Genomic DNA, 26,411 nt, shown 5'->3' on the forward strand with positions numbered 1-26,411 from the left:
CACATGCCCTTGGCTGGAATCGAATCTGGGACCCTTCAGTCCACGGGCCGATGCTCTAACCACTGAGCCAACCCAGCCAGGGCCCGAGTGCGCTTTTGCTGCGGCCAGTAAACTCCCACTTGCTCTGCTGCACTTTGTCTCTTAACTGAGCTTGAGGCCTGGTCTTGCCCATAACAAACCCACTTAGAGCCCTCTTAGCACTTACTACGTCTGAGTTGTTGGTAGAACTTTCACAAATAAAAAAGGCTGGATTAAAAAATTTCCCATCTCTAATATATTTTTACTTTGATTAAACGTTAAGTATTTTTTACCAAAACACTGCCATCCACCCCAGAATAAACCCATAGCCCTTAAGCATCCTCACGTCCCTGGCCCCGGCCCTCGGCCCCACCCCACCCCACCCCCGCTTCCTGCCTCTATGGATTTACCTATTCTAGACCTTCCATACAGATGCTGATCTACAATATGCGGCCTCTGCACCCGGCTTCTTCCACATCATATTCTTGAGGTTCCCCCGCACTGCAGCGCCTCGTTCCTGTCTACGCCCCAGGGCTATTCCATGAGTGAGTCTCGCGTTTTTTTGTCCCTTCATCTGCTGATGGACGCCTGGCTGCTTATTGTGAACGGAGCTGCTATGAACACCTGAGTTTTTGTGTGGACACACGCTTTCATTTCTCTGGGGAATATTTTTAGGAGAACTGGTCTACATGGTAATTCCACGTGTAAGTTTCTGAGGAACCTCAAGTCTCTCCATTTTTAAAAGATGTTTTTCTCAAGGGCTGCTGGGGAATCCCAGCTCTGTTCTTCCACATCTGTTAGGACCAGGTTTTCACGGTTGACCTGCTAGGCTTTGTTGAGAGCTCACAACATGCAGGTCTTGGGTTAGAATTAGAGTTAGGCTCCTGCTGTTCCACTCGGGGGTGAGGGCCCCCAGCGGTTCGGAAGTGCCTGAGACTTCACTGCGGCCCTCGGTTATCCCGGGTTCGCTATGGCTCCCGGCTGCCACTCAACCCTTTCCCAGCCAGCGTGGCTCCCGCTGCACCGCGAGACTGCGAATCGGGGCAACAGATCCGCACCCGAGAAGCCAACAGGCCTCTCCCTTAGGAACAGCAGGTGCCTGTCGAGACCTGAAGGCGGCAGGCCTGGTCCCACCCCGGGCGTGTTTTGCAGTTACTGGGCGTCTTCCTCTTTAGGTCCTCAAAGGTCTCGGTCTGCTATCCACACTCATCGCAGGGCAACCGGACTCCGCCTGAAACGGTAGGATTCTTGTGCTTGTTCGCGAAAGCCCCATCCTGACGCTATGGATTTCTCTGGGCCTTGCCCTGTCAGGAAGCCGGCTGTCCCTTCCTCCAGGGACCCATCAGCCTGCTATTCTGAGCCAGGAGGAGGTGGGGTGTGGGACCGTGTCCTTCCTGGGCTCTCTGCCGCCCAGCGGCCACCTGGCGCTCGGCTCAGCTACATCTGCGGGAGGGATGCGGTCAGCCCACAGGCATTGCTCCAGGACTCCTGCGGCCCCAGGAAAGAGAAAAGGGGACTGACTGTTCTCCAGCCAACACCTAAAACCTCAGGAGCACTCTCCAGGCGCACCCAGTCTATTTTTTTCCTCAACTGAGGATATTTTTTCCATTGATTGCTTTTTTAGAGAGTAGAAGGGAGGGAGGGAAGGAGGGGGGAGAGAGAAACATCGATGTGAGACATATCAACTAGTTGCCTCCCGCAGGCACCTCAGCTGGGCCGGGGACCCAAACTGCAAACCTGGTACGTGCCCTTGAACAGGAATTGGACCCTGACCCTTAGGTCCGCAGGCCGACACTCTAACCACTGAACCACACCTGCCAGGGGTTTTTGTTTTTCAAAAAAGAAGTTCACTAGCAAATTTGTCAGTAAGCTTTGACAGGTAATCACGAGGTCACCCATCCCATTTTGAAACAGTGAGTTTCAGAGAAGGCTGCTGGGACCATCTGATGGTGCCTCGAAGGAGAAATGACATTTCATCTTGGTCTCAAGACGCTACTCATGTCACTGTGGTCAGGACTCTGGGGTAGGGAGCCTCAAGGACAAGGGACACTGCTTTGGGAAATGGCCCTCCTATCAGATAGCACCTGGCTCCTCAAAGGCTTAGGGGCACGCGTGTGCCCTCAGCCCCTTTCCTCTGTCCCAGCTGCCCAGCCATCCTGCATAATCGTGGCTTAAATCACCAGGGCTGTGTCTGGAAAACGACTGAAGGGTTTGACCTTCAGCAGGCAAGCCTGCAGGGAAGGCGATGCCTGTTTTCAGGATGTGGGTACCAAGAGTCAGGGGTAGGCAAGCCCCCCTCCAGATACCCTTTTTGGTGCTTGGTGAGATAGGGCACCATGCCCCTCTTCTGTCCCCTCCCACCCCCAAATTGGCTTCTGTGTTGGAAGCCTGAGTAGCTAGTTGCTCGGTTTGGGTAAAAGATGAGAGGGGGGCATCCCTGGGTGGCCGCCAGGGGCCTGAGAGCACCTGGAGTGGTGTTCCCAGGGGCAGCGTGTGTTTCCCCCTCCCCCGGGGGGTGAGGAAGGACTTTACCTCCCCTGGGCTCAGAGGGGCGTCCACCCCGGTGGGAGCAAACAGCCCAGATCGTTAGCACAAATGCATGGCCTTGCTGGAGGCTGTGTCCAGCCCACTGTCTGTTTGCTTTGGGAGCAACCCAAGGACACAACTTTAGAGACGTGAAAGTGAAACACTGCCTAACAGAAAGTCCCTGGAAAATCCACGCTCACACCTATCCCCTCGAGGGCTGCGGGGCTGCTGAAAGACAAAGCCCCTGGCCTTCCTGCTCCCCCACCTGACCCACCGCCAAGGTGCCAGTTCCCTCCCCCATTCCCAGTTTTCCTTTTGGGAATTGCCCGAGGTTAGACATGTGGCTGGGGGCCTCTCTTTCCTTGAACGAGGACTTCTACCAGGCGGCCGGGGTTCAGAACCAGTGTAAATGAGCAGTGAGGACAAGGTAAGGTACTATCTCTCCCCAACCAAGTATGTATCTAGGATGTGGGGCTGGGATTGGAGACCAGGCCAAAGCTGATGTCAGCGGGAGCCTGTGGGATGTCCCCAGCCGCAGGGCTCCATGTGGCAGGCCAGGTCCAGCCTCACCACAGGGCATTAGAAGCAGCTGGACTGTGAGGTCATATGACAGGATCTGAAAGGGCTGCATGCTCCAGTTTGGTCCCCAGGGGGGCCGTGTCCTGTGGTGAGCTCTTCCTGCAAAATGGGAAATTCTGCCAGGCCCCAAATGGATGGGTTGGTCCGCTCCCACCCCTTCCTCAGGTGAAAAGTCAGTGTTCTGCAATCCTATAATTACGTCAGCAAAGAATGTCAGTTTCTCTTGAGTAATTTCTAAAAATGGAAACCAGTTTCCTTTGCAGGGATCTCTGTGGGATAAGCCAAAGACCAGGAAGCCTATAGAATCCGAGCAAGAGTGTCCTCAGCCCCACATGACACATGCTTATTTGGGGGACAGCAAGTTGCTGGTCTGTGTTCACTTGGTAGTGCTGAGGAGCAGGGATGTTAAAAAGCAGCTCTGCTGCCAAGTAGGACACAGTTCCTGGACTTTCCTCATTAACTGTGGTCTGCAGATTAAGGGCCCCATAAAGATGTCTGCGTCATAATCCCTGAGCCTATGAATATGTTATTTTATATGGCAAAAGGAACTTGGCAGGGGGTTGTCCTGGGTTCTTGGGGGGGGGTACTGTTACCACCACGGGGGCCTATGAGAGGGAGGCAGGAAGGTTGGAGTCAGAGAGATGTGAGCGCAAAAGCAAAAGTCAGGGATATGAGGACATTAGGCTTCCAGCGTTGGAGGTGAAGGGCCCTGAGCCAAGGAATGCAGGTGGCCTCCGGAATCTAGAATAGGCGAGGGAACATCCTGCCCATCCACTTTAAACTTGACCTTCAGAACTGTAAGACAATAAATTTCTGCAACAAGAGGAACCCAGTACACCAACACTAAACTCAAATTTGTTCTTCCATGGGCTGGGGAACCAACCTAACCAGCTCAGAAGCCAAATCTGCCATAAGCCACAGTACGAGGTGAGATGTGAAAGTGTAAGGAGCGGAGCAGTGGGCAAGCCTGGGCCATGCAGACACCCATAGCTCTCCTCCCAACAGACCTCACCACGGACAACGCTGGGAGGTGGTCCAGCTTCTAGAACCCCCTTTCCTCTGACACCCATGTCAGCACACACTAGTTCCCCTCTTAAAGATGCCTGGTATTGCTATATTTTTTTATTAAAATGTGATACATTAATTAACACTAGAATCTTAATAACTTACTGGTTTTCCCTCCTGGAGTAACCGGCATTTGAAGAAGAACATGCCCACAGAAGATAATGCAGACCCTAAAAGAACAAACTTCAGCCAGGTCTTTCATGGAGAAGGCCATAGGAAGATGACGGCAGAGATCGGGGTGATGCATCTACTGGCCAAGGAACCCCAACGGTTGCCGGCAACCATCAAAAGCTGGGGGAGAGGCAGGGGGCAGATTCTCCTCACAGCCTCAGAAAGAACCAACCCTGCAGACTCCTTGATCTGACTTCTGGCCTCCAGAACTGTGACGACAGTAAATACATGTTAAGGCGCCCAGTTTGTGGTATTTGGTTATGATGACCCCAGATACGCACATCAGGTGGATGCTGGGCGGGCAGCTGGGATGAGTGGAGTGGGGTGGCCCTCGAGGCCTTCACATCGAAAGGGCTCTGGAAGCGAATTACCCTGAACTGTGGCCAGGATCAGCTGGCCTGCAGGTGAGGGCAGGCAGGTGAGCTGAATGAGGGCATGTGGGAGGCAGAGCCCACAGGCACATAAGAGACCTAGGTTCCCAGCCTCAGCACGGACACCCACTTTAACAAAGGGTAGCTGGACCGGCATGGCTCAGTAGGTTGAGCACGAACGTGAACCAGGAGGTCACGGTTCGATTCTGGGTCAGGGCACATACCCACGCTGTGGGCTCGATCCCCAGTAGAGGGCGTGCAGGAGGCAGCCCATCGATGTTTCTCTCTTATCAATGATGTTTCTATGTCTCTCTCTCTCCGTTCCTCTCTCTGAAATCAATACAGACATATTAAAAATAAAGATTAACAACAATAAAGAGTAGAGCTAAGCTCACCCCACCATACACCCAGAGTAGAGTAGTTGGAACTCTGCAAGCAGCTAAGAATCCCGAGTGACTGTCTGCTCTCCTGGACCCCCCCACATGGCACACCCCACCATCCCCAGACTAGAACAATCACCAGCATCTCAGAATGGTGAGTCACATCTGGGGCCGTCTTAGAACAACACATCCTTAAAAGAGTTTGCAGAGCTGGACACATCCATTCCCCTGCCCTTGCCACCTCCCAGGCAGAAAGGACTTGAGGTCAAGGGAGGCCTTGAGGCCCTGCAACTCAACTCGGGAGCTGAAGCCTCCCAGGTAAGGTAGCTTTGGGGAAGGGAGAGATGGCAGGAATCCTCTCCTAATGAAAGCAAGTCACTTTCCATCTGGCAGCCTTGGCTCCAAGTTTCCAGAGAGCTGGGCCAGGCCTAGTGAATGCCTGCTTTCTTTAACCGACGAAGAGGAAAAAGGGGGTGCTCAGGTGTGTCTCCCTGGGGAGCCTGCCCACATGCAGGAATGGAGGGTGGCTGGGGGAGATGGAAAGGCAGTTTCTTTCACCTGTGAGACCGGTATTACCTGCGAGCCGAGCTCTGGGTTGGCGATCAGGTCAGATCAAACCTGATGCCAGGCCCACGGTGGGCCTGGCTGGGCACTGTGGCTAGTTGCTTAACTAAGATCTGGGAGTCAGGATGAAGCCTGGAGAGGGCTCTGAAGATGCTTCCTCTTTCTTGGGGAGACTGAGCAGCTGTGTTACTGGGGCAGCTCTGTGGAAAGCAACCCACCAGGCCAGCGGATGCTCCATCAGTATCCACTGGGGGCTCAGCCTCCCAGGCTGGGGGTCAGGCCTCCTGGGTGTGCTTCTTGGCTCTGCTGGCAACTGGTTTGGCAGCTTGCACAAGACCCTTCACCTCTCAGGGTTTTGGTTCCCCCAACTGTCAAAAGGGGAAGAGCATCTTGCTCTTGCCCAATCCTGTCTCTTGGGTCCAGGGGTGCTGAAGGGTGAGTTTTCGGAGATGAGGCAGTTCTTTAGAGAGGAGCTGGAGACAGGCAGCCTGGGAGGGGGAAGGTGAATGACAAGAATGGGGGGAGGGGGCGCGCAGCGGAGACCAGAGGTGCGGGGGGCAGGGGGAGAGGCGGCGAGAGGACAGAGGAGCCATTGTGTGGATCAGAACCCGGGCCAGAGGACTTTGCCCTTCACCTCCCTCCCCCTGGGCTCCCGGGGCCTGATAAAGGACCCAGCGGGCTGCCCCGCCTCCCCTCCCCCGCCGGGTTTCCAGCCACCCCCCCACCCCCACCCGGCCCCGAGACTCCCGGGGCTCCGGCCTGGGGTGCCGGGAGGAAGAGGGACCCCGAGGCAGGCGGGCTTTCTCACCGCGGACTCGGGCACAGCCCCGTCTCCCCTTTCCAGTGCCTCAGTTTCCCATCAGACTCCAAGGTCGAAAGGCGGCGGCTTTTCGGGCCTGATGGCAGTGCCCTCTCCCGCGAGGGGAAGGGTGCGCAGGGTGCCCTGGCCGTCCCCGCGGCCACCTCCCTCCGAGGCTGAGATCTCGGGGGGCCACGTCCCGCGTCCCGTGACCTCTAGGCGCCGAAAGCCGCGACTCCGACCCCTGCTGGAGGGGCGGAGAGGAGGGAGGTGGCGGGGGAGACGAGGGCGCGACCTGGCCCCCGGCCCGGAGGGGCGCCCCTTCCTCCCCACGCCGCTCGGGTCCCGGCGTCGCGTGACCGCGGCGCTGCGGCGGCGCTGCCCCCCCTCCCCTCCCCTCCCCTCCCCTCCCCTCCCCGCCCCGCCCCGCCCCGCACGGATTCCTGGGGGTGGGTGCGGGGCTGGGATGCTCTGGAGCAGACCTGGGCGGACGCGCGCCGAGCCGCCCCAGGTCCCCGCCCCTCATTCTTAGTTTCCCGGCTTGTGGGTCCGTGAGCCCGTCGCTGAGTCACCTTCCCCAAAAGCGCTCGCGACGCTCGGGACCCGCCCGCAGGGAGGCCGAGGGGCCGCGCAGGGCGGGGACGCGCGCCTTCCCTCCCTGGGGACCCCGGGCCCCGCCCCCCGGTGTCGGGAAGCACGGCCGCCGTGGCTCGCCCGGATACCCGCGCCGACCAGACCCGCCCCTTCTCGACTTTAAGGGGCGACAGGAGAGGTGTGTGGGGTCGGGTGGGGCAGGTGTGGGCGCGGGAACTCGGGGTAGCCTGGGCCTGGACCTCCTCCGCCCTACCTGGCCCTACCTGGTCAGGTCTGGGCAACCTTTTCCTCCGGGTCTCCGCATCCCCCCCCCCCCCCCGGGATTTAACTCGAGTTGGTCGCGGACACGTGCACCCGTGATTATCACGCACACTAACACTCGAGGCGTTTGCCTCCATTGAAAACTCCCTGGCACTTCTGCATCTTCGGGCTGAGCCAGTGGCGGGGACGAGGGACGCGCCCCCAGGCTTGGCTCTTCGGCCCCCATGCGCACCCCTGGCCCTCTCGGGTTGGCGAGGGGCGGTGGCCTTGACCGCCCGCTGCAGGAGCAGCTTCTCTGGCCCGGATGAGCCTCGATGGTGTCCTCTGGGGGAACGGGTCCAACTTTGGAGGTTCCTGACACGGCCCCCTCCTCCCCACCGCAGCCCCCGCCGGTCACCCGTCCTCCCCTGGCCCACGCGCTGGGCCGCTTCGGGCTCCGTGGCTACTGCGGCGTCCAGAAGCTAAAAATAACCCTCTAGGGAAGAAACACCCCGGTGCGGGCGGGGGGTCCAGGCCTCGAATTCCGCGTGGGCAGGAGCTGGGCGCGTGAAGGGGGACACCCAGGGGCGGGAGGTCGCTGCCTCCAGGGACAGCCCAGGGTCTGCCGCGCGCGCCGAGCCTCGCGCGCCCCGCACCGCGTCCGCGCTGCTATGACTTTGGGCACCGCGGCGAGTTCGCGCGGGGCCTGCGCTGCGCTTTCACCTTCACGCGCCCGGGACGCTGCGCTCGTGGCCGGACCCGGGGCTCGGGGCCTCACGGACTAGCTTCGCCTGTCCCCCGGCCCGGCCGCGGCTCCACCTTTCCTCCGGTCGCTTACTCCGAGCGGCGGGGGCCCGTCGTCAGGCCCGGGGACCCCGCCGAGGGCGGGCTGGGGCCGAGCCGCAGGGGCGGACCCGCCGGAGGCGCCGCGCGAGCCGGGGAGTGGGCGGGCCCCAGCGCGCCGGGCGCGGCGCCTCCTCCAGCGCGCGAGCGCGGGGCGTGGCCAGGCCCGCGCGGAAGCTCAGCGCGTCCCCGCAGCGCGGCCCCGCGCGGCCAAGTTGAGCGAAAAGTTTGAGGCCAGAGGCGGCGCAGCCGTGGAGTCCGCGTTTATCCCGCGCCACGGTTGTGCCTCAGACTCGGGCTGAGCCCGGGACGAGCTGCGTTCCGCTCTAGGCCACTGTAGGGAACCGAGGTGGCCCCTCCCCAGCAAACCGGACAGACTGGGTAGGGCCGGCTGCCCGCCCTGTTCTCTCTCGCTTCGCGGCTCCTGGGCGGCCTGGAGAACTGGGCCACGCGCTGCGTGGTCTCCGCGCCCACTCGGCAGAGGGAGGCGGCCGCTGGCGGCCGGGCTTGGGCTCGGTCCTCGCGCGATCCCGGCGCTGCTCCCACGATCGCGGCGCGCGCCCCGGCGCAGCCGGGCCAGTGAAGGTGCGCGGCTACCCCGGCCATTCTGGAGCTGGGGTAGAGGACCCGGCGCCCGGAATGGCTCGGGGCTGGGATGGCTCGCCCCAAACTTCGTGCCCCGCGACGTCCGCTCAAATTCTGGGATTTTTACACCCGCTGGACTCCCCTCCCCCTGGCAGCGCGTGGGGGTGGTGAGGGACTGGTCCGACCGAGAGCCACCGGGCTCTGACTCATCCGTCGGGGGCCGGAACGCGAGGCCCCAAGAGGAGACCCTTCGGCACTGCAGGTGGCAGCTCAGTTCTGGGACCGGAGCGCCCTCGGTGTCACCGGGCCTTGGCTCTCCGGGCCTCTCCAAAAACGAAGTCTCCAACCCCCGAGCTTCCAGCGATGCCGGAGCACGCTGTGCCCCGCGGGTGGTCCGAGGACTTGGCCGGGCGCCCCGCACCTCGGGGAGCTGCTCCGGACTCCGCCAGCGCCGTCTCCTCTTCCTCAGATCCGGCAGCCGGAGGGAATGATGCGGGGGCCCCCGCAGCCCGGGCTCCGGGCAGGGAGGGCGAGCCCCACAGCCGGCACCGCGACGCCCGCCTGGGCGACACCGATAAGGAGCTGAAGGCAGGAGCCGCCGCCGAGGGCAGCGCCCCGACGGCGCTGGGGAGCCCTAGGCTGCGGGAGCCGCGGGTCGAGGTTATGGATCCAGGTTTGTGGGGGCCCGGCGGGGAAGGGCTGTAGGGGGATCCCTTCTCTCTCTGGCCAGGAAGGATGGCCGGAGGCAGCTGGACAGGAGAGGGGCTGGGGACGCTGGAGAAAAACGCTTTCCCCCATGGGCCCAGATACTGGCTGGGCCTGAACCAAGGATAGGAATACCAAGGGTGCCCTGCACCCCCCCCCCCCCCCCCCCAGCTCCCTGCCGGAGGTTGCCGCCTCTGGCCAGCCTCTCCTGCATCTATTACCCGGTGTTTCAGGCACCAGTTTCCACCCCAGTGCCCCTGCCGTGACCCCGCGCCCCCTAGTGGCCGGTTGAGGACGCGGCCTTCTCGGGTGTGTTTTTGCAGCCGGCGGCCCCCAGAACCTGCTCCCCCGGCCCTGCCGCGTGCTCGTGCTGCTCAACCCGCGCGGCGGCAAGGGCAAGGCCCTGCAGCTCTTCCGGAGCCACGTGCAGCCCCTGCTGGCGCAGGCCGACGTCTCCTTCAGGCTCCTGCTCACGGGTGAGTGCCTTCCCGGGAGGGGCGGTGTGGACCTGAGCCTGCACGGCTGGGGACCGCCCCCTTAGCCCCTCGTCTCCCCGCTCCCAGAACGGAGGAACCACGCCCGCGAGCTGGTGCGCGCGGAGGAGCTGGGCCGCTGGGACGCGCTGGTGGTCATGTCCGGAGACGGGCTGATGCACGAGGTGAGGCCTGCACCGGGAGGCTGGACGTGGGTGGCGGTGGGGGGCTCCCGGCTGAGGCCACCCTTGCTCCAACAGGTGGTGAACGGGCTTATGGAGAGGCCCGACTGGGAGACCGCCATCCGGAAGCCCCTGTGTAGCCTCCCAGCCGGTTCTGGCAATGCGCTCGCAGCTTCTTTGAACCATTACGCAGGGTGAGAACCCGGGGCCACAGTAGGCCTCAGTTTCCCCTCAGTGCCACCCACTGCCTGGTTTTCCTTTAGAAATTCTCATCTGCTAGGGTAACTTCCGTTCCGTCTTTTCTGTTGCTTCCACCCTCAGTTCTGCGGCCCTCTCCCCGCTGCCTCCATCTGCTCCTCCTGCCTGGGGACCCAGTGCGGCCTTGCCTGGCCCCACTCCCCAGGCAGAGGAAGGGGAGGGTGCATGAGGACTCCCCCCCCCCCCCCCCCCAGCTACCAGCAGGTGACTAACGAAGACCTCCTGAACAACTGCACGCTTCTGCTGTGCCGCCGGCGCCTGGCTCCCATGAACCTGCTGTCGCTGCAGATGGTCTCCGGGCTGCGGGTCTTCTCCGTGCTCAGCCTGGCCTGGGGCTTCATTGCTGATGTGGACATCGAGAGTGAGAAGTTCCGGCGCCTGGGGGAGATGCGCTTCACTCTGGGCACCATCCTGCGCCTGGCAGCGCTGCGGGTCTACCAGGGCCGCCTGGCCTACCTCCCCGCCGAACGGGTGGTCTCCAAGGTGCCCGCCTCCCCTGCTCTGGACCGGCGGGACCGGCAGGGCCCTGTGGACGCCCACCTCGTGCCCCTGGAGGAGCCAGTGCCCGCTCACTGGACTGTGGTGCCAGAGCAGGACTTTGTGCTGGTGCTGGCGCTGCTGCACTCACACCTGGGCAGCGAGATGTTTGCTGCACCCATGGGCCACCGTGCGGCTGGCGCCATGCATCTGTTCTACGTGCGGGCGGGCGTGTCTCGGGCCATGCTGCTGCGCCTCTTCCTGGCCATGGAGAAGGGCAGGCACATGGAGTGTGACTGTCCCTACTTGGTGTATGTGCCTGTGGTTGCCTTCCGCCTGGAGCCCAAGGATGGGAAAGGGATGTTTGCTGTGGACGGGGAGTTGATGGTCAGTGAGGCTGTGCAGGGCCAGGTGCACCCAAACTACTTCTGGATGGTCAGTGACCGCATGGAGCCTTCATCCCCTATGGGGCCACAGCTGCCGCCCCCCAGCCGGAAGTCTCAGCAGACGCCGCCTCCAGAAGATCCCTTGTGACTCCTTGGGCCTTGCTGTGCCTTACTCTGTCTGCTTAGTGTAATCTGAGCTCAGGACCCTCCCTCCTTCCCCCAGGACTGTCTGCCTGTCCCAGCTCCCATAGGGATGAAGACCTGGCCTGTGGGTAGAGGCTGTGCTTTGGAAGGACCTGCTCTGCCCACCAAAGGCCAGAGTGAGGCCATGGGCCAGGAGCCCAGCTGGTTGGGCCCCACTGTCTGTGGAAACCACCCCATTGTTCTGGGAGCCCCACCCTATTAATGAAATCCAAATAAAGTGACATTCCCAGTCTACTGGTCTTATCCTAGGGGCTGGGGAGAGAGTGGGGTCTTGCTTCTGCCAGGCTCTAGTGATGAAGGTTAACGATGCCTAGTGGTGCCTCCTGGATTGGGCAGTCATTGCGGTGGTGGGCACAGGACCAGAGCTGGTCCAGGCATCTTTTACAGGGAGTAAGGCCCTGCCCCAAAGCTGAATATACCCCCTTTGGCCTAGAAGTGGCCAGGGAGCTCAGCCACCCAATTCACCCCACACATGGGAAGCCAGGCTCAGACCTAGCATGTCTTTCTTACCTAGGACTACACAGCTGGTCTCAGCAGAAAGGGAAAAGGCCTCAAGTAAGGGGCATTGAGGAAACAGGGAGCAACAGAAGCCAAAGCAGCAGGCACCTGTTCCCTTCTTCCTCCACTGAGGTCCCTAGTGCTGTGCCAGCCTCTGCGACCTCCTCTGCCCTACCCTACCCCATCCTTGTGGGCGCTGTTGGGCAACAGTTAAAAGGAGGCAGCAAGGAGGGGCAGATGCCAATCTTCCAGCTTTGGCTCATAGCCCAGTCAGGTGCTTCGATGTTAGCTCCCCCAGCATCTGGGAGGTGGCCAATGCTGCTAAAAACTGGCTCTTGAAAAACAAACATAGTCCTGCCCAGAGGCAGGAGCACTGACCTCCGAAACCTGAGGTCCCATCTCTGGCCCGTGACTCCGGGGGACCAGGGGTAGGGCACCAGCACTGCTGCCAGGGGCCTTCCCACCAACAGTGAGGGGTCTCTCCCTTCCCTGGGGAGGGTGTGAGGTGCTCAGAGGGGAAGAAAGGCGACGGAGCCCAGGTGAATGGCAGAGGCATGTTTAATGGTGCCACCATGTCTTTTTTGTACATTGTAATGAGCCAAACAAACAAAAAAAATGCAAGTAAAAAAAAGGTTTAATCACGGCACTTTATACAGATATCTTAAGCAGCAGGCATTCACATCTCCACATGAACAACGCACTGGGAAGCACAGCCCGCCAGCCACTCGGGATGTTTCTCACGGGAGACCCTGGGCCCTAGGCGCCACAGCCCGGGGTCCGGCTCCGTCCTTCCCGTGGCCGCTGCCCGCTGGGTGGGAATGGCACAGCTCAGGCGAGGAGCCAGCTTAAGGCGGACAAGACGTGTCATGCTTTGGCTTCTGTTTGTTTTTCTAATAAGAGTTAATATCTTTGCTTTTGAAATTTATTTTCTTTCAACCTTAAATATTACATACATACACCGAAAATTACATACCTGCTATGTGCTCAACAGCATCTCTTAACCTGGAGCTTCACATTATCAAAAGCTTAGAAAACGTGTAAACCAATGGGCCCATCTCCGCGAGGGAGGAGACCCACCCTGGCCACCCCTCTCCCCAGGCTGAGCCTGCAGAGTGTGTAAGCAAAGGGCTGACAGGAGGCCTCATTCTCATGGGAGAGGGCTGGCTCCGTGTTTCGAGCTACAGGCCACCTCCCAGCATGAACACTTGATAGCGGGAGGGGCAGAGTCCATGGGAGAGGCCCCAGCACGTGCCCAGGCCCTGGATGTGCTGCTGCTCCTGCCTAGGGGGTCCTGGGACGGGACTGAGTGGGGAGAAGACACTGGCTTCAGTTCAAGCAGGCGAGGCCCCGAAGCCAGGACTGCCCGCCCACAGCCACACAGGGGAGGAAGCAAGGCACCTACAGCTGTTTCTTTCCCAGCAGCTCCACAGTCCTCACTGCCTGTGAGCACGTGAGGGCCACCACCTCTTCTGGGTATCCCCCTGAACCCAGCCTGGTCTCTTAGCAAGTTCAACAGGCCTGAGGGCTATTCTGTGGTAAAGGGACCAGAACAGAACCAGGAGTCGGTGACAGTGGCTACAACTCCCAAGCGAGAGTGTTGATGCTGGAGGAAGAGGGAGGACCTGGTGGCAGTGGCCTGGGACATGGGGAAGCTACAATGGCACTGAAGAGGATGACAGGGACCAGGGGAATGGCTGGAGCAACCCACACTTCATGCAAGGCATGGCCACTCGTCTTCCCGTTGCTCTGCATAGCTCTGGGCCCAAGGCCCTGGAGCCCTGGAGCCAGGTCCTCAGAAAACTCCACCTTTGATCAAGAGACGGAGATGGCAAGGGGACAAGTGCTGGGACATTCCGCCTGGGGTGACGAGTGGAAAGTCTGCAACAGGGTTCAGATCTGCTTTGCACGGGGGACTCGCCTGTTGAAAGATTGCTTCGGAATAGAAATGGCAGCATTTCAAGAAACTTCTTGCACGTCAGCATCAAACTCACCTTGGGAAGAGGGCAGTGGGGGGCTTGCACTGGGGACAGAGAAGGGGAGAAGGGAAGGTTCAGGGGAGGGAGTGAGCAGGCAGCAGCTGGCCTCTCCACCACTCCTCCTTCCTAAAGGGCTGCAGCTACTTGTCTGTGCTCTCAGGCATGCCGGCCTCGACCAGAGCAGCCCGGAACTGTGCCAGGACCCCCCGGATGCTCTTGATGAACCCCTTAGAGAGTGGAAAGAGGGGAAAGCCGATGTCAGGGTAGCCACTCTTCTCAGGCAAGAAGCTCCGGTAGCTCTTTCTCCGCTTCTTTGGTTTGACACTGGGTGGCACCGAGGCATCTGGCGCGGCCTCCAAGGTCTGGTCTGTGTGGTCCCTGCTGCCTGTGGCTGGGCCCTGGGCACCGCCCTCTGAGTCTGAGCCCTGGGAGGCCTCTCCAGGGGCCAGCCCGCCATCCTCAGGTTCCTCCCGGCCGCTGTCTGAGAGCTCGGCCGCAGCAGGCAGCCCTGCAGAGCTGCTGTCCTTGGAGACGCCGTTGGGCAGTGCCTGGGCCTTCTCCAGCAGGGCATGCGTTTCCAGCCAGGACTCGATGCGGTTCACCAGCCGCCAGCCGCCAGAGCTGAAGTGCTGCCGGATCTCCTGCTCAAAGACCTCGGCGGGCCGCCGCACCAGCTGGGTCATGGACTGCACCACGCGGATCAGCGCCATCTCGTTGTAGCAGCGGCTGTTCTCGTAGCCCTCCTGCAGGCCCCGGTCACTGTCAAAGCCCGCTTCGTTGTAGTACGGTTCGTTCACCAGGATCAGGCCTGCCAGGGAGAAGCCCATCAGGACCGGCCTGACCTCAGCCCCTAAGGGAACTGTCAGTCCTACAGGCAGGGGAGGGGACACAAAGGCCAGCTCTCCTGTGCCCTCCGGCAGCCCTCCTGTCCCCGCCTCTCAGCCCCACCCATTGTACCTTGGATGGAGATGAGCACCTGGAGAAGGCTGGATTTGCTTGTCCACCTCTCTGTCCCCTGAAACACACACAGCACCATCAACTCTGCCCCTAATACCGCCCCCAATGGGCTGCCCCCATCCCGACTGGGTGCCGGCATGGTACTCACTTTTCCAATCCAGGTGCCCAGGAGGCTGACACACACCTTCCCGTTGTCATACAGGTTGGGGTTCAGGCGGCCACTGCACTGGGAGAGGTAGCAAAAGTGGGGGGGCACGGCCGGGTAGATGTTGGGAAGCTGGATGTCAAACAGGTAGAGGCCATCCTCATAGGGGGTGCGAGTGGGGCCCTTGATCAGGGCTGAGAAGAGGTCCTGGAGGAGGGGAGGCTGTGGTTGGCGGGGCTTCCGCACTCGGGATCTGGTTTTGCGCCTTCCCAGGTGCCTTGGGCAGAGGAGCAGCCCCTGCAACTTCACACACTGCCAGCAGCTGAGAAGCTAAATGCATACCTCTCTGTACAGGCCCACTTGGCATCTTTTAACTCCCAGAATAAAAGGAATTTTCCAAACTGGTTTTTATCCTACCAGGTTTTACTTCTCATAAATCATTATTTTTAAGTTGTATTTCTCAAAACACCTGCTCTGACTCCAGCCCTAACAAGGCAAGAAAGTTACACCCAATCAGACGATGACAGAATGTTCCAGGGCGGCAGGGCTGCTCCTGCTTTCAGGGAACCAGAGGATCGGAACCCCAGGAGGAAATGCTGGGAGACCAACACAGAAACTCTGGTCGTTAAGTCATCAGGGAGACTCTCCACCAACACCGGAAACCTGTGTGTCGGGTGGGGAGGTGGGGCACCAACAGCCAGGGCTGGGTGAATGATGTAATGCTCTCCTCTATGTTCTCAGGGGGCCATCATGGGCCTCGGGTTCCTGCCCTGCTTCCCTTTCTCTCTGAGGGAGATTTTGGGAAAAAAATAGAAAACAAAAAATACTATTCCCTTTGTCCCTCAGCAGGGCTGAAACAGGCTGGTATTTTCAAAAAGACTTTTACTAAAACCCAAAAAAAACCAAAAGTATTAAGAGCCCCAAGCCATGGCCCACACGAGCTCCCAACCCTGCCCCGTAATCCGCAGCTGCTAGGGCCACCTAACAGCACCCCTCCATGGTCTCTTCTTTGTGCTGGAGCTGGGACCTCGGTCAGACTCTAGCTCAGTGTCTTGCAGGGTGCCTGGCACACAGAGAGGCCCGGCTGAGGTCTGCTGAATAAATAAGGTGGAAGGTGGAAGGGCTGTGCCCGTTCCTAGAACTAACAAGGAAGCACTGACCCTGCTTCGGGCTGCATGACTCAAACCCGGCCAGCAGGACAGGAGAGGGGAGGAGAGGCGTGTGATGTTGCCACATGAGGAGGGCTATTCTGCAGCTAAAAAGAATGGACTAGACCAATATGAACCAACCTGGGCGGGTCTCGAAGTTACCCTGCTGAGCGAAAAAAGAAAATTACAGGTGATGCGTACAGGGATATGCTATTTATGTAAACAAATCACACCAAATAGCAGGTGTTTATGACGATGCATGACAATGTAAAGATATAAAAACGTCGTAAAAGATGCACCAAACTCAAGTCGGGACCCCTGAGGGTGGGGTGGGGATTGGTCAAAGGCAACTTCAGCCTTTTCTGCAATGTTCTGATTTTTCAAAAAGAAGACTGGACTCAAGCAATAATTATATAATTTAAAACTAACTCTAAAGCAGAGGGAGGAAAGAATGGGCCAGCTGGTCTAGACCCAGGTGTTGGACTTTGCCCCTCCCTTGGCCGAGACTATTTCCTGCCTTATCAGAGGTGTGGGTGGCCTCTCAGGTGCCATCAGGCCTGAAGGTCAGGGGCCCGAGGCTGGCAGTGCCCACACAGCCCATCTGCACCCGCTCACGCCAGCTACTTGCCATTCTATCCTCAAAGGTCTTGACCATGATGCCATCGGGCAGCGAGGTGGCCAGCAGGGCCATCTCCTTCCGCACTGTGCTGAAGAACTTCTTGGCTTCTGGAGGCTGGAACTCAATCTTCTTAAAAGAATGATTTGCTAGAGGGGCAAAGAGAATGCTCAATCCCAAACGGCGAGGCCCTGAGAGCTCCATCTAGAAAGGAGCCGCCGCCCTTGGGAAGCTTGGCCGAGAGGGAGCAGTTGCTGGGTGTGCTCCCCAGAGAGATGACCACACCAGGGAACTGTCTGTCCCCCACCCTGGACCCTCGAGCAGCAGTGGGGCTGGATGGGGACAGGGCTTTGCCCCCAGATCTGTAAACATAAAAGGGGCGAACTCACAGGGCGCGAACTCCAGTACAGAGAAGACCTCGCCCTTGGCACTGGTGAAGGTGACGCCGGGCTTGCCGCCGCACTGCTGGCAGAGCACCGGGGTCTCGCTGGGCCACTCAGCCTTCACAGGAGACTGTGCCTCAGGCTTGTCCTCCTTGCGCTCTGTGTCTGGCGTAGCCTCCATCTTCTCCTCCTCGGCGATGGCCACGTTGTCTAGGGTCTTTTTGAGGTTTTCCTGTAGCTTCTTGATGTCATCCAAAAACTTTTTCTCCCGAGTCGGTTTCTCGGGCTCCACCGTAGGGGAGGTAGGCGAGCCTGTGAGAAGCTGCTCCACGGTCATGTTCTTGAGGCTCTCCAGGATCTTGATGGCCTCCTTCAGCTCCCGGAAGCTCTTCGGGGGCCCATCCTTGCCAGCCTTCTCCATCAGTCCAGCCACTGGGGCGGCCATGGCCACAGCCCCCTGAATGGCAGCCGTGGCAGCCTCTTCGCTGATCACCACGCCTTTGTCCTCCTCGGGGACCACCGGCTGTTCAGTGGGTGGGATGGGGGGCTCCTCTATCTTGGGATGCTCATCCTCTACCAGCCCATTGTCTGTCTCCCAGCTGTCACTGTCATCCTCCCACTCATCAGAGGATGCTCCACTGGTGCTGCCTTCTACTGAGTCGTAGTCAGACTCCTCGATCTCAGACTCGATGTTGTACAAGTGCTGGGGGAAGACGGGCATGGGCAACTCAGAAGAGCTCTGCCTGGCTCTGGGACCCCGACCCTCAGAAACCAGAGGCCTGGCAGCCCTGCTCGGCCCTTCCCCCTTTCCTACTCTGGACTCTGCAGGTAGCTCCTCTGTGCTAGATGGTACCTATGTCTCTGGAAGGTGCCTTCACCTGCTCCATCCAGCAACAGCACCCAGAGTGCCAGCGAATAGGCTTCTCCTCCCTGTGTGAGCACTCAGTCAGCCTCTGCCCTTTGGGGCAAATCCAGCCCTACTCCCAGAGAACTCAGGTCAGAGGGGGGCTACCCTGGGAACTGAGAATATGCCAGAGACGGAGGAGACATGGGACAGCTGGCCTGGGTCACATGTGTTCCCCACCCCTGAAGGAGGGGTAAGCCATTCCCTTGCCCCACCCCATATGGGCGCCAGAGGGGAGAGCTGGGGCCTAAGGATGGCTCGAACAAGGAGAGGAAGGAACGGTACTGAGAATAACCCTGCGGCTCAGGACCCACCAGCAGGGGCTGGAGCCAGTTCTCCCTCCTTACTGCTTTGTGAAGGTTTTCCTAGAAAGGTCGGAGGCTCTACTGCCCACAGGAAATAACCTGCATTTCCTCAGCACAGTGAGATGGGGAACCAGGCAAACCTGGGAGGTCTGTGAAATCTACATGCACCTGGCAGCCTGGGGAGGCTGCGGGCTGGGACGAGGCTACGGAGCTTGGTGAGTAACGCCGCCCTTCCTCTCGAGCTTTCCTAAGGCTCTATTAGAGCAAAGAAAACCTTTCATCAAGAAGATTTGGAGCCTGTTCTCCTGTTCCCTGAGAGGAGAAAGGAGGCAGGCTGTGGCTTCCAGTCCTGCTGCCACAGCTGAGTGGCCTGGGTCTAGGCAGGGCCTTACCTGGGGCAGGATGATGGTCTTCGAGTTGTCAGCCCACACCACCTCCACCTTGCTGCTGACGTCCACACGGGCCACCTGGCCAACGGACGGCTGCTGGGCAAACAGGACAGGGTCAAGGGTGCAGCCCTACAGGAGGGGTGAGGCCAGATCGCCTCTGAAAGGGAGTGCCAGAAGAGGGTGGCAAGGGTGAGGCAGAAAACTAGGAGGGATGTGGGCATCAGTCGGAGGAAGCCACAGTGAGGAACCCAAGCACAGGACCCTCTTGTTCAAACACCTCCAATGTGCCCTGTCCACTGAGCTCCCACTCTACCTGGTGCCGAGTACACAATGACACTACCACCCTTTCTCTTGCACATTCTGGTCCCTCTGGGCTTCCTGTCGCTCCCAGGTGGGGTTCCAGCCTTGGGGCTTCTGTACCTATTCTTCCGCTGCTGGTATCTGCCTGACCACACACATTCCCACGGGCTCTCCAAGGCCCAGCTCAGGTGCTCCCTCCCGGCCTGGCCTGTGTTCCCACAGCACTTCACATCACGCCCACAGCGCTAGGTCAGGAGGGCTTCCCTAGTAACCACCATCTGTGGGGCCCGGGGAGCAGCTGTGTGTGTGAGTCTGACCCCGGCAGGCAGGCAGTACCCCTGGTGCAGGTGGTCAGGCTGCCTGGCAGCTTGGGATGAGCCAGAGACCTTGCAGGTCTGGTCTCCTGGAGCCACCTGGTGGCTCCACCAGGTGCTGCAGCTGTTGCACAGGCAGGGAGCAGCGACGGCACTTGAACTTGGGGGGCATACCTCGTCCTCCTTGTGAGGAGCCCCATCCTCAGCATTGCCGATGCGGATGACGATGTCCGTTGTGCGGAACCGGAAGTCAGGGTGGTCAGCAATGTCATAAACACTCACATCTTCCTCCTCTCCGAGCAGCTGATTGGGGGCACAGGAGGGGCTGTCATGCGCCAGGCCATGCCCAGCCTGAGAGCCCACCCCACAGGACGGGAGCTGCACTCACCTCCACGTCGTCCCCACTCGGCCGCAATTTGAACCACTTCACCACACAGGTGCGGCCCACGTGATCCCCAGACTGCACCACACCGTAGACAGCGGGGTCTGGACAGCTCTGGACTAGGGACCCAGAGAGCACAGGACTCAGGAGCCCTGGTGGCGCCCCCTGCGACCCATCCACCCACCATGCATCAGGCATAGCAGGACGCAGAGCCCACGTGCCCCTTGGCGAGGTCAGCAGGAGCCAGAAAGGCTCCTCCCTCCCCTCAGAAGAGCAAGCCACCTTCAAAGGGGCATCTCCTGACCCTAAGACCTCCTGCCCGGTTCCCAGGCCCACCCAGGTCCTAGGCAGCAGTGGCCCTCTGGAGATGGCACTACCTCGCTTGTCCACCACGAAGTCCCCAGGGCAGAACTCATTGTTGTCCAGGTGGTGCACTGGGAAGAGGTCGTTGGAGCGGATGTTGCACTCCACAGAGCCGTCCTGCCACATCACATCTGCCGAGGTCATCGTGGTCACCACCTCCACCGCCACCCTGCAGAATGGGACCATGAGCCAGGCCATGCAAAAGGCTTTCTGGAGGAAAGGGCAGGTGCATTCTACACTCCCTCCCTGTGGGCTTGGGGGCCTGAAACTCCATCTGAGATGAGAAGGAAGACAATGGGCCAGCGGGAGCTCACCTGGTCCCCACACCCTGGCTGGGAGAGCGCACATGACTGTGGTCCCAGCGGCCAGACTCCCAGGGTCAAGGTCGCCATCCCCGTCTTACTCCCAGATCTTGCCTTTCCACCTGGGCCAACCCCAGGCACCTACATGGTCTCAGCTGGGTACCCCGAGCCCTACAGGGTTGCATGTGTGTGCGGGGCTACGGGGATGGTCTCGGGCTGGTCACTTAGCCAGGAGGGAGGGCACCCTTGGGGTGTACCTGTCCCCCGGCTTGAAGTCACGGGTGATTTTGTTCTTCTTCCTCTTGTGTTTTCGCTTTAGGTTCTTGATAGACAAAGGGATGCTCTTTTTGCGATTTGTGCCGCTGCCACTCTGGGAGGAGGTGGTGGAGCTGGCAGAGGAGGTGACTGAGCTCGTGTCGTCCGTGTCGTCGGCGGCCTCGTCATCGGCGTCCTGCTCTGCAGAGTGTAGCCTGTCATCTCCGCCTTCCTTCAGCAGAAAGGGGGGCAGCTGCTCGCCGGCCTCCAGGGCCTCCTCCGGGCTCTCATCCTGCATCTCCACTGGGCTGGCGGACCCATCAGGTGTCTCCTCAGGGCTGGCGGACCCCGTTTCACTCTTGGCTTTGGCCCCTCCTTTCTTGCCTGGGTCCTCCGTGGAGTGGTCCCTAGAACACTGGGTGTTGGGGGAGCAGGACATGATCCTCACCACCTGCTTCTTCAACAGGCGCTTCACCTGCGAGGGCAGAGCACGGAGGGAGCTGCAGCGAGCAGGGCTGACACGGCCCTGCCCTGGGGTGCGGGACACCCAGGCAGGTCCCACCTCAAGCAGCTTGATCTGGGGGGTGACTGCTATCCACACCTAAGTGGCCTGCAAGGGCCATCAGACGACCCCCCAGGACCAGAAGCACAGCCTGTCCTTCCTGGCCTTGGGGACAGCTCAAGGCCAGCTCATTAAACGCCCACCAGCCCAGCCCTGAGGACATACCTTCTTGGCCATGGAGCCCTCCCCCTGGGCGCAGTGTTTTTCTGGACATTCACAGGCAATCTTGGCCAGCTCTACCTTGGCTGGGAAGACAAACAGACAGCGCTCCCCGAGCTGCCGCTGAGCATGGTCAAAGCATCCAAGACGCTTCACCCTGGGGGGGAGGGAGAAGCGGGGGCTGGGCCAGCAGGTCTTAGCCCCCACATCTGTGACTATGACCCGGAGGGTTGCTCAGGGCCTGTCCCTGGGTTGCTGAGGGGGTGGCATGCTGAAGCAGCTTACCTGCCTAGGTTTTCCTGGGTGATGACAGAGGGTGGGGGGCTGACGCTGTCCGTGCCCCCGGGACAGAAGCTCTTGGTGATCCATGTGACTTTCAGCTCCACAACCTGCACCTGGGGTCGGGGGAGGAACAGGGTCACGTCAGAGGTTCCAAAAGTGCTCCCTTTAAGCAGCTACCCAGATCCCACCTGACCTCCAAGGCAGGAAGCAGTTCTTCAGAGTGTTGCATCAACTACAAAGACCCCAGAGCACTACAAACACCCCACCTGTAACTATAGCTCCACGGGGATCCTTGTCACCTCCTCACCACCAGTCAGGGCTCAGTGGACCTGCTGCTCACCACTCCCCGACCTTGCTCAGTCTGGGTCGGTCACCGGTGCCATGACCATAGCCTGGGTTTCCCTTATCGTCAAAGACCTTTCAGATAACAGGGTCCAGAGGCCAATGGGGGGGGCTGAACTCTCAGAGCAGGCAAGGATGGGTGGGCAGCCACTTAGTTTCAGGGTGTGGAGGTCAAGGTCCAACCCCACCTCCCACCCAGCCACCAGTCCCTACCTCTTCCACCACCACCCGGAATTTGCTCTTGGTGCTGAGTACAGGTTTGACTCCTGACAGCCACTGGACACTGGAGAAGATCTTGGCAGGGCCAATGAGCACCTGGCCTGGGTAGAAGCCATAGGAATCGTCGAAGAAGAGGCCCTGCAGGATTTGGAGCCAGAGGAAAGTTCTTGTGAGTCACGCCTCCTCAGGGGATGGGGCTTTCCTCTCAACCCTCAATCCCACTCCTCGCCTGCCCCCCAACGCAGGCCTCCACACTCCCTAAAATAAACCCTGAAGCTCCAGAGCAGCACCTCTCAAACCTAAGGAATCTTACTAAAATGCACACTTGACTCATTCCATTTCTAATGAGCTCAGGCCACACCAATGTTGTTGTTCAGGAAAGACACTTTGAGGACCAAGGCTCTAGAGGGCAGTGGTCTGCAAACCTGTTTGATCATGTGCAATGCCCAGTACACTTACTTAAAAATTGTGCTGTAAACTACTGTTTAAAATGTCATGTTGCACTAACACAGTGCATATACTCAAAAAAAACAAACAAAAAAAACCCCACAGAGATTTTAAAATAATGAGTTAAAAATCAACAAAATACAAAGAAAAGTTCTAATACTTTCTGCCCTTTTCTAGGAACCTGCTGTGGCCAGAAGCAGCGTTTAGCTGGGCCAGCTACGGCTCTGTGCTAAGGAGTCCTCTTCCTGCAGAGTCTAAAGGAACAGGGAACATGAGATGCCCCCTACCCCCCAAACGTACTGAGTCGCTGACGTGTGGGCAGACGTCGTAGAGCTTGGCACCGTCTTCTGTGTTCATGGAGCACCTAAAACAGTGAACATGGGCTTGGTGTCCATGCAGCACTGTGACCGAGTCTTGGGGAGGCCTGGCAGCCAGGACCAGGGTGGTGCTGATCAGTATGAGGAGTTATCCGACTGGTCAGTGTGTCGCATGCCCTAAAGTGGCACAATCCCTTCTCCGTCCACAGCTCAGCCTCTGGGCTGGTACAAATAACTCTCCTAAAATGAACAAACCCTAGCCTGGTATCTGAGTGCTCAGCACCATTAGAGTGTCTAAATACAGCATCAGCTCCCAGCAGACATCCTACGTGATCACGCATCTCTCCCAAGCTAAGATGGGGCAAAGGCTGGAAGCTGAGAGAACTGGGCTCCAGTGATGAGACCCCGCCCACTCAGGGTCAGGCCCTGAATGTCCACAGCACTGGTCATTGCAGGCCGTGAGAAACCCCAACCTGTGGTGAGCATACCTGGCACCGTTGGACAGCTTCAGAATGATCTGGTTCTTCAAGTCGTAGACCTTTCCCAGCCAGCAGTCGTACGCGATGTAGTCCCCGTACATGAAGGGCTGCGGACCAGGACACAGGGTAAGAGATGGCAGATGACACTAGTGTCCAAGGTACAGATCTCTCTGCCCCACCAAGATGGGGAGGAAAGATCTGGACAGCTTATTGCCCAGACTCGGCCTGGATAATACTGGACCTAAGTAACTGCTGCAGCCAGCTTCCCCCAGGTTCTAAGTTGCGACCTAACTCTCCTTCCCAGTGTGATCATGGGAGAGTCACACAGAGACCTGTGGCATCCAAGGACATGGGACTCTTGGGTGCAGTGGGCTGTGGAGGTCAGTTACAAGGACAAGGAAGTAACGTGGTTTAAGCAAATAAACAAATATCCTGAGGACGTCAAGAGGCAAGTTTCCCGCAGTTGGGAAGGCGCTCATTAATGCACAGGAGGGGTGAGGAAGAACGGAGGCGCTGGACTGGAACTGGGGGTACAAGGGCGAACTCGTATCTCAGTGTACACAGAGCAGGTGCTGACACACTTAGATCTGCCCGTCTAAATGTATACACGTGTGTATGGCTCAGCTGCCAGGAAAGGGCCTGGCAGCGATTAGCACACCCAGCACACACCCAGATCTTGGTTTCTGGAACCTGGGTTTCTCCTCTGAAGGGAACCTGGGCTTCCTGGAGAAATGGCTGATTCCAGGGCTGGATCAGAAGAAACACAAGATGGAAAATAAAAGAGGAGCCAAGGAAGCATATGATGGAGATGGTCAGAAGGTCACAGATGCCAGCTTAAGGGGCTCCTCTGGCCAAACCTGGGGTCATTTAAGCAACAAAACCAACAATGGTGGTAATGGCTCACACCCAACTGAGCAAGATGGGAAGCTCTGAGTGCACACTGATGCAGACAACAAATGAACAAACAAACAGGCAGAGGTAAAGCTCTTCCACACAGTGGGGATCACTTCATAAAAACAAGGAGGGAACAGTGGAGCCATAAAATCACTTAGCAACCATCAGCACTGGCTGGTCCAGGTGGGTTGTTGGTGGAGGCTAAGGCTGGCAGGCCGGGGTTTGACGTTGACATGTAACAGGCTATTGATATAATTCTGGAATATCTCCCCACAAAACAGAACTATCTGCAAAGGCGCCAATGGTGACTTTATGGTAGGGAGGCATGGCAGACACCAACACGACCAGGGAAGAGCTCAGTGGCGTTTCTGGGGCAGTCCTGGCAAGGATGCAGAGCCTGAGGCAGCCTCAGACAGCTCCATACTGAGGGTCAAGCGATGGGTGTACCCGGATATGGAAGACAAAGCAAGACTGGGGAACCAGTGCATGCTGGAGGAGATCGAAGAGGTGACCGACCACTAAATGCAAAGTGTGCTCCTGAATGGAGTTCTGGACCAGAACGGGGAAAGGATGCTGCTGAGATAACTGAATGGGGCCTGTGGATCAGACAGTAAAGTATCGATTCCCTAATTTGGGGAAATGGGGTTATTTCCTGATTTGGGGAAATAACACATTGTAGTATTTAGGGACCATAGGGCATCATATCTGTAGCTTGTTCTCAAGTGTTTGAGGGAAAAAAGGCTAAGGAGAGAGGAGGAGATGGGGGGGCAAGTGATGGAGCAAAGGGTGAAATGTTAGCAGCCGAGAAGCCTGGGTGATGCAGGGGATACAAGAACTTACAACTTCTAGGGAAGTTTGAAATCATTTAAGAAATAAATTATTGAAAAGAAACTTGTTTTAAAAAAAAGAGAAGTGTTAGAAGAGAAAGGAAACAGGGTCAGAGAACCACACCTGCAGCCTATGCTGGGGATGGAGACCCAGGGCGAGTCCTGACCTCGTGTCTGAATGGCTTACAGGCAGGAAGCGGCAGGTGGCTCCAAGGGAGCGGGAGGACCCTGTGCCTGGCCATCTGCCCTGGGAAGGGGTAGCTCATGTTTTGAGAAGAGAACCAAAGAGCAAGAAGAAAACGAGAGGTGGAAGGAGGCTCACCCAGATGTGCTGCAGGTCCTTGCTGTTGACGGGGTAGATGATGCAGTTGGTGCCGATGAGCTTGACCGCGCAGTCGATGCTGACGTCTATCACGGTGCCACACTGGCTGTCCTGGGAGGAGACAGCATCCAGGCCTGAGTGGGCACCTGGTGCCAGCCACCATGGGAGACCCGCCCAGACAACCCCAAGCCACCCCTGCCACAAGTGGGACGTGGGACTCACAGTGGAGCGCATGTGCCGGACCACATCCCGGGGCACCACGGAGCGGTCCTCTAGCTTCAGCTGGACAAGAAAACACAAGTGTGAGGAAAAGGTCTCCGTGGTCACCACGGGACACACACTCCCCTAGCTTCCTGGGGAAGGGTACGCACTATAGCCAAGTGCACAAATGCCAAGTGCTGAGCTCAGTTTCCATGAACCCTGGGAGCACTCCCTCAATGCACCCAGATCAAGACAACTCCAGGCACTAACCCCCCCCACCAAAGGCAAACACGAGGCTGGCGGAGGTCACATGGATCAGAGTGTGGCTGAGTGACAGATCACACAGGCATCATTTAAAGTCGAGGTTTAAGAGCCCGTCCTACACAGAGCAAAGCATTTTGTTAGGAGTGAAATCTTTCCTCTACTTCCTGCAAGTGCCTGCCCTCTGACCTGCGATGAGTGGAGTAGAGTCAGTGGAGGACAAGCGTGACACCAGGCTGTGTGGGTCACCCTGAAGCGGGCTATCACCTGACACCACCTTCTAATCCGGGCTCTTTCCTGACCAGCTGCAGCCTGCGCCTTATCTGTGTGCCGCGGAGTCCTGCAGGCTGCTCTGCTGAGTAACTCGGGACGGCCAGCTTCGGGAGCCCGGCCAACTGCACAGCAGCACCTGACCCACCCCTCCACCAGCACCCAGCGGCAG

General features: G+C 58.8%; 2 protein-coding genes across 4 annotated transcripts in view; one reads left to right on the forward strand and one right to left on the reverse strand.

Moving 5' to 3' along the window:
* Window positions 1-8,956: 8,956 nt before the first annotated feature.
* On the forward strand, window positions 8,957-11,652 carry SPHK1 (sphingosine kinase 1). The gene is made up of 5 exons (XM_016212381.2): window positions 8,957-9,408; window positions 9,764-9,916; window positions 10,004-10,098; window positions 10,174-10,289; window positions 10,548-11,652. The coding sequence occupies exons 1-5, from the start codon at window positions 9,099-9,101 to the stop codon at window positions 11,362-11,364; spliced, it is 1,491 nt and encodes a 496-aa protein (XP_016067867.2). The 5' UTR covers window positions 8,957-9,098; the 3' UTR covers window positions 11,365-11,652.
* An 806-nt stretch (window positions 11,653-12,458) lies between these two features.
* Window positions 12,459-26,411, reverse strand: part of UBE2O (ubiquitin conjugating enzyme E2 O) — a 37,949-nt gene continuing 23,996 nt past the window's right edge. The window contains exons 2-18 of one of the 3 annotated variants that reach the window (XM_087826365.1): window positions 25,730-25,789; window positions 25,508-25,618; window positions 23,474-23,571; window positions 22,969-23,032; window positions 22,216-22,359; window positions 21,664-21,773; window positions 21,385-21,535; window positions 20,660-21,072; window positions 20,115-20,269; window positions 19,744-19,856; window positions 19,530-19,658; window positions 18,745-18,837; window positions 17,150-17,846; window positions 16,773-16,909; window positions 15,000-15,203; window positions 14,852-14,909; window positions 12,459-14,702 (exon numbers count right to left, since the gene is read on the reverse strand). In XM_087826365.1, coding sequence (XP_087682491.1) covers window positions 14,035-14,702; window positions 14,852-14,909; window positions 15,000-15,203; window positions 16,773-16,909; window positions 17,150-17,846; window positions 18,745-18,837; window positions 19,530-19,658; window positions 19,744-19,856; window positions 20,115-20,269; window positions 20,660-21,072; window positions 21,385-21,535; window positions 21,664-21,773; window positions 22,216-22,359; window positions 22,969-23,032; window positions 23,474-23,571; window positions 25,508-25,618; window positions 25,730-25,789 — 3,405 coding nt within the window. In that variant the 3' untranslated portion in view covers window positions 12,459-14,034. Of the gene's footprint in view, window positions 14,703-14,851; window positions 14,910-14,999; window positions 15,204-16,772; window positions 16,910-17,149; window positions 17,847-18,744; window positions 18,838-19,529; window positions 19,659-19,743; window positions 19,857-20,114; window positions 20,270-20,659; window positions 21,133-21,384; window positions 21,536-21,663; window positions 21,774-22,215; window positions 22,360-22,968; window positions 23,033-23,473; window positions 23,572-25,507; window positions 25,619-25,729; window positions 25,790-26,411 lie in introns of all 3 variants that reach the window. The other 2 variants (XM_087826364.1, XM_087826363.1) reach the window with 2 other exon arrangements.

Source organism: Miniopterus natalensis, chromosome 17 (assembly GCF_054644295.1).
Source record: "Miniopterus natalensis isolate mMinNat1 chromosome 17, mMinNat1.hap1, whole genome shotgun sequence".
NCBI lineage: Eukaryota > Metazoa > Chordata > Mammalia > Chiroptera > Miniopteridae > Miniopterus > Miniopterus natalensis.

What these genes read in the sequence shown, in the direction of transcription:
- SPHK1 (XM_016212381.2), top strand. Translation starts at nt 9,099, where the DNA reads ATGCCGGAGCACGCTGTGCCCCGCGGGTGGTCCGAGGACTTGGCCGGG. An exon ending in GGTCGAGGTTATGGATCCAG is followed by an intron (nt 9,409 to 9,763) that starts GTTTGTGGGGGC and finishes GTGTTTTTGCAG; the next exon opens with CCGGCGGCCCCCAGAACCTG. An exon ending in CTTCAGGCTCCTGCTCACGG is followed by an intron (nt 9,917 to 10,003) that starts GTGAGTGCCTTC and finishes CCCCGCTCCCAG; the next exon opens with AACGGAGGAACCACGCCCGC.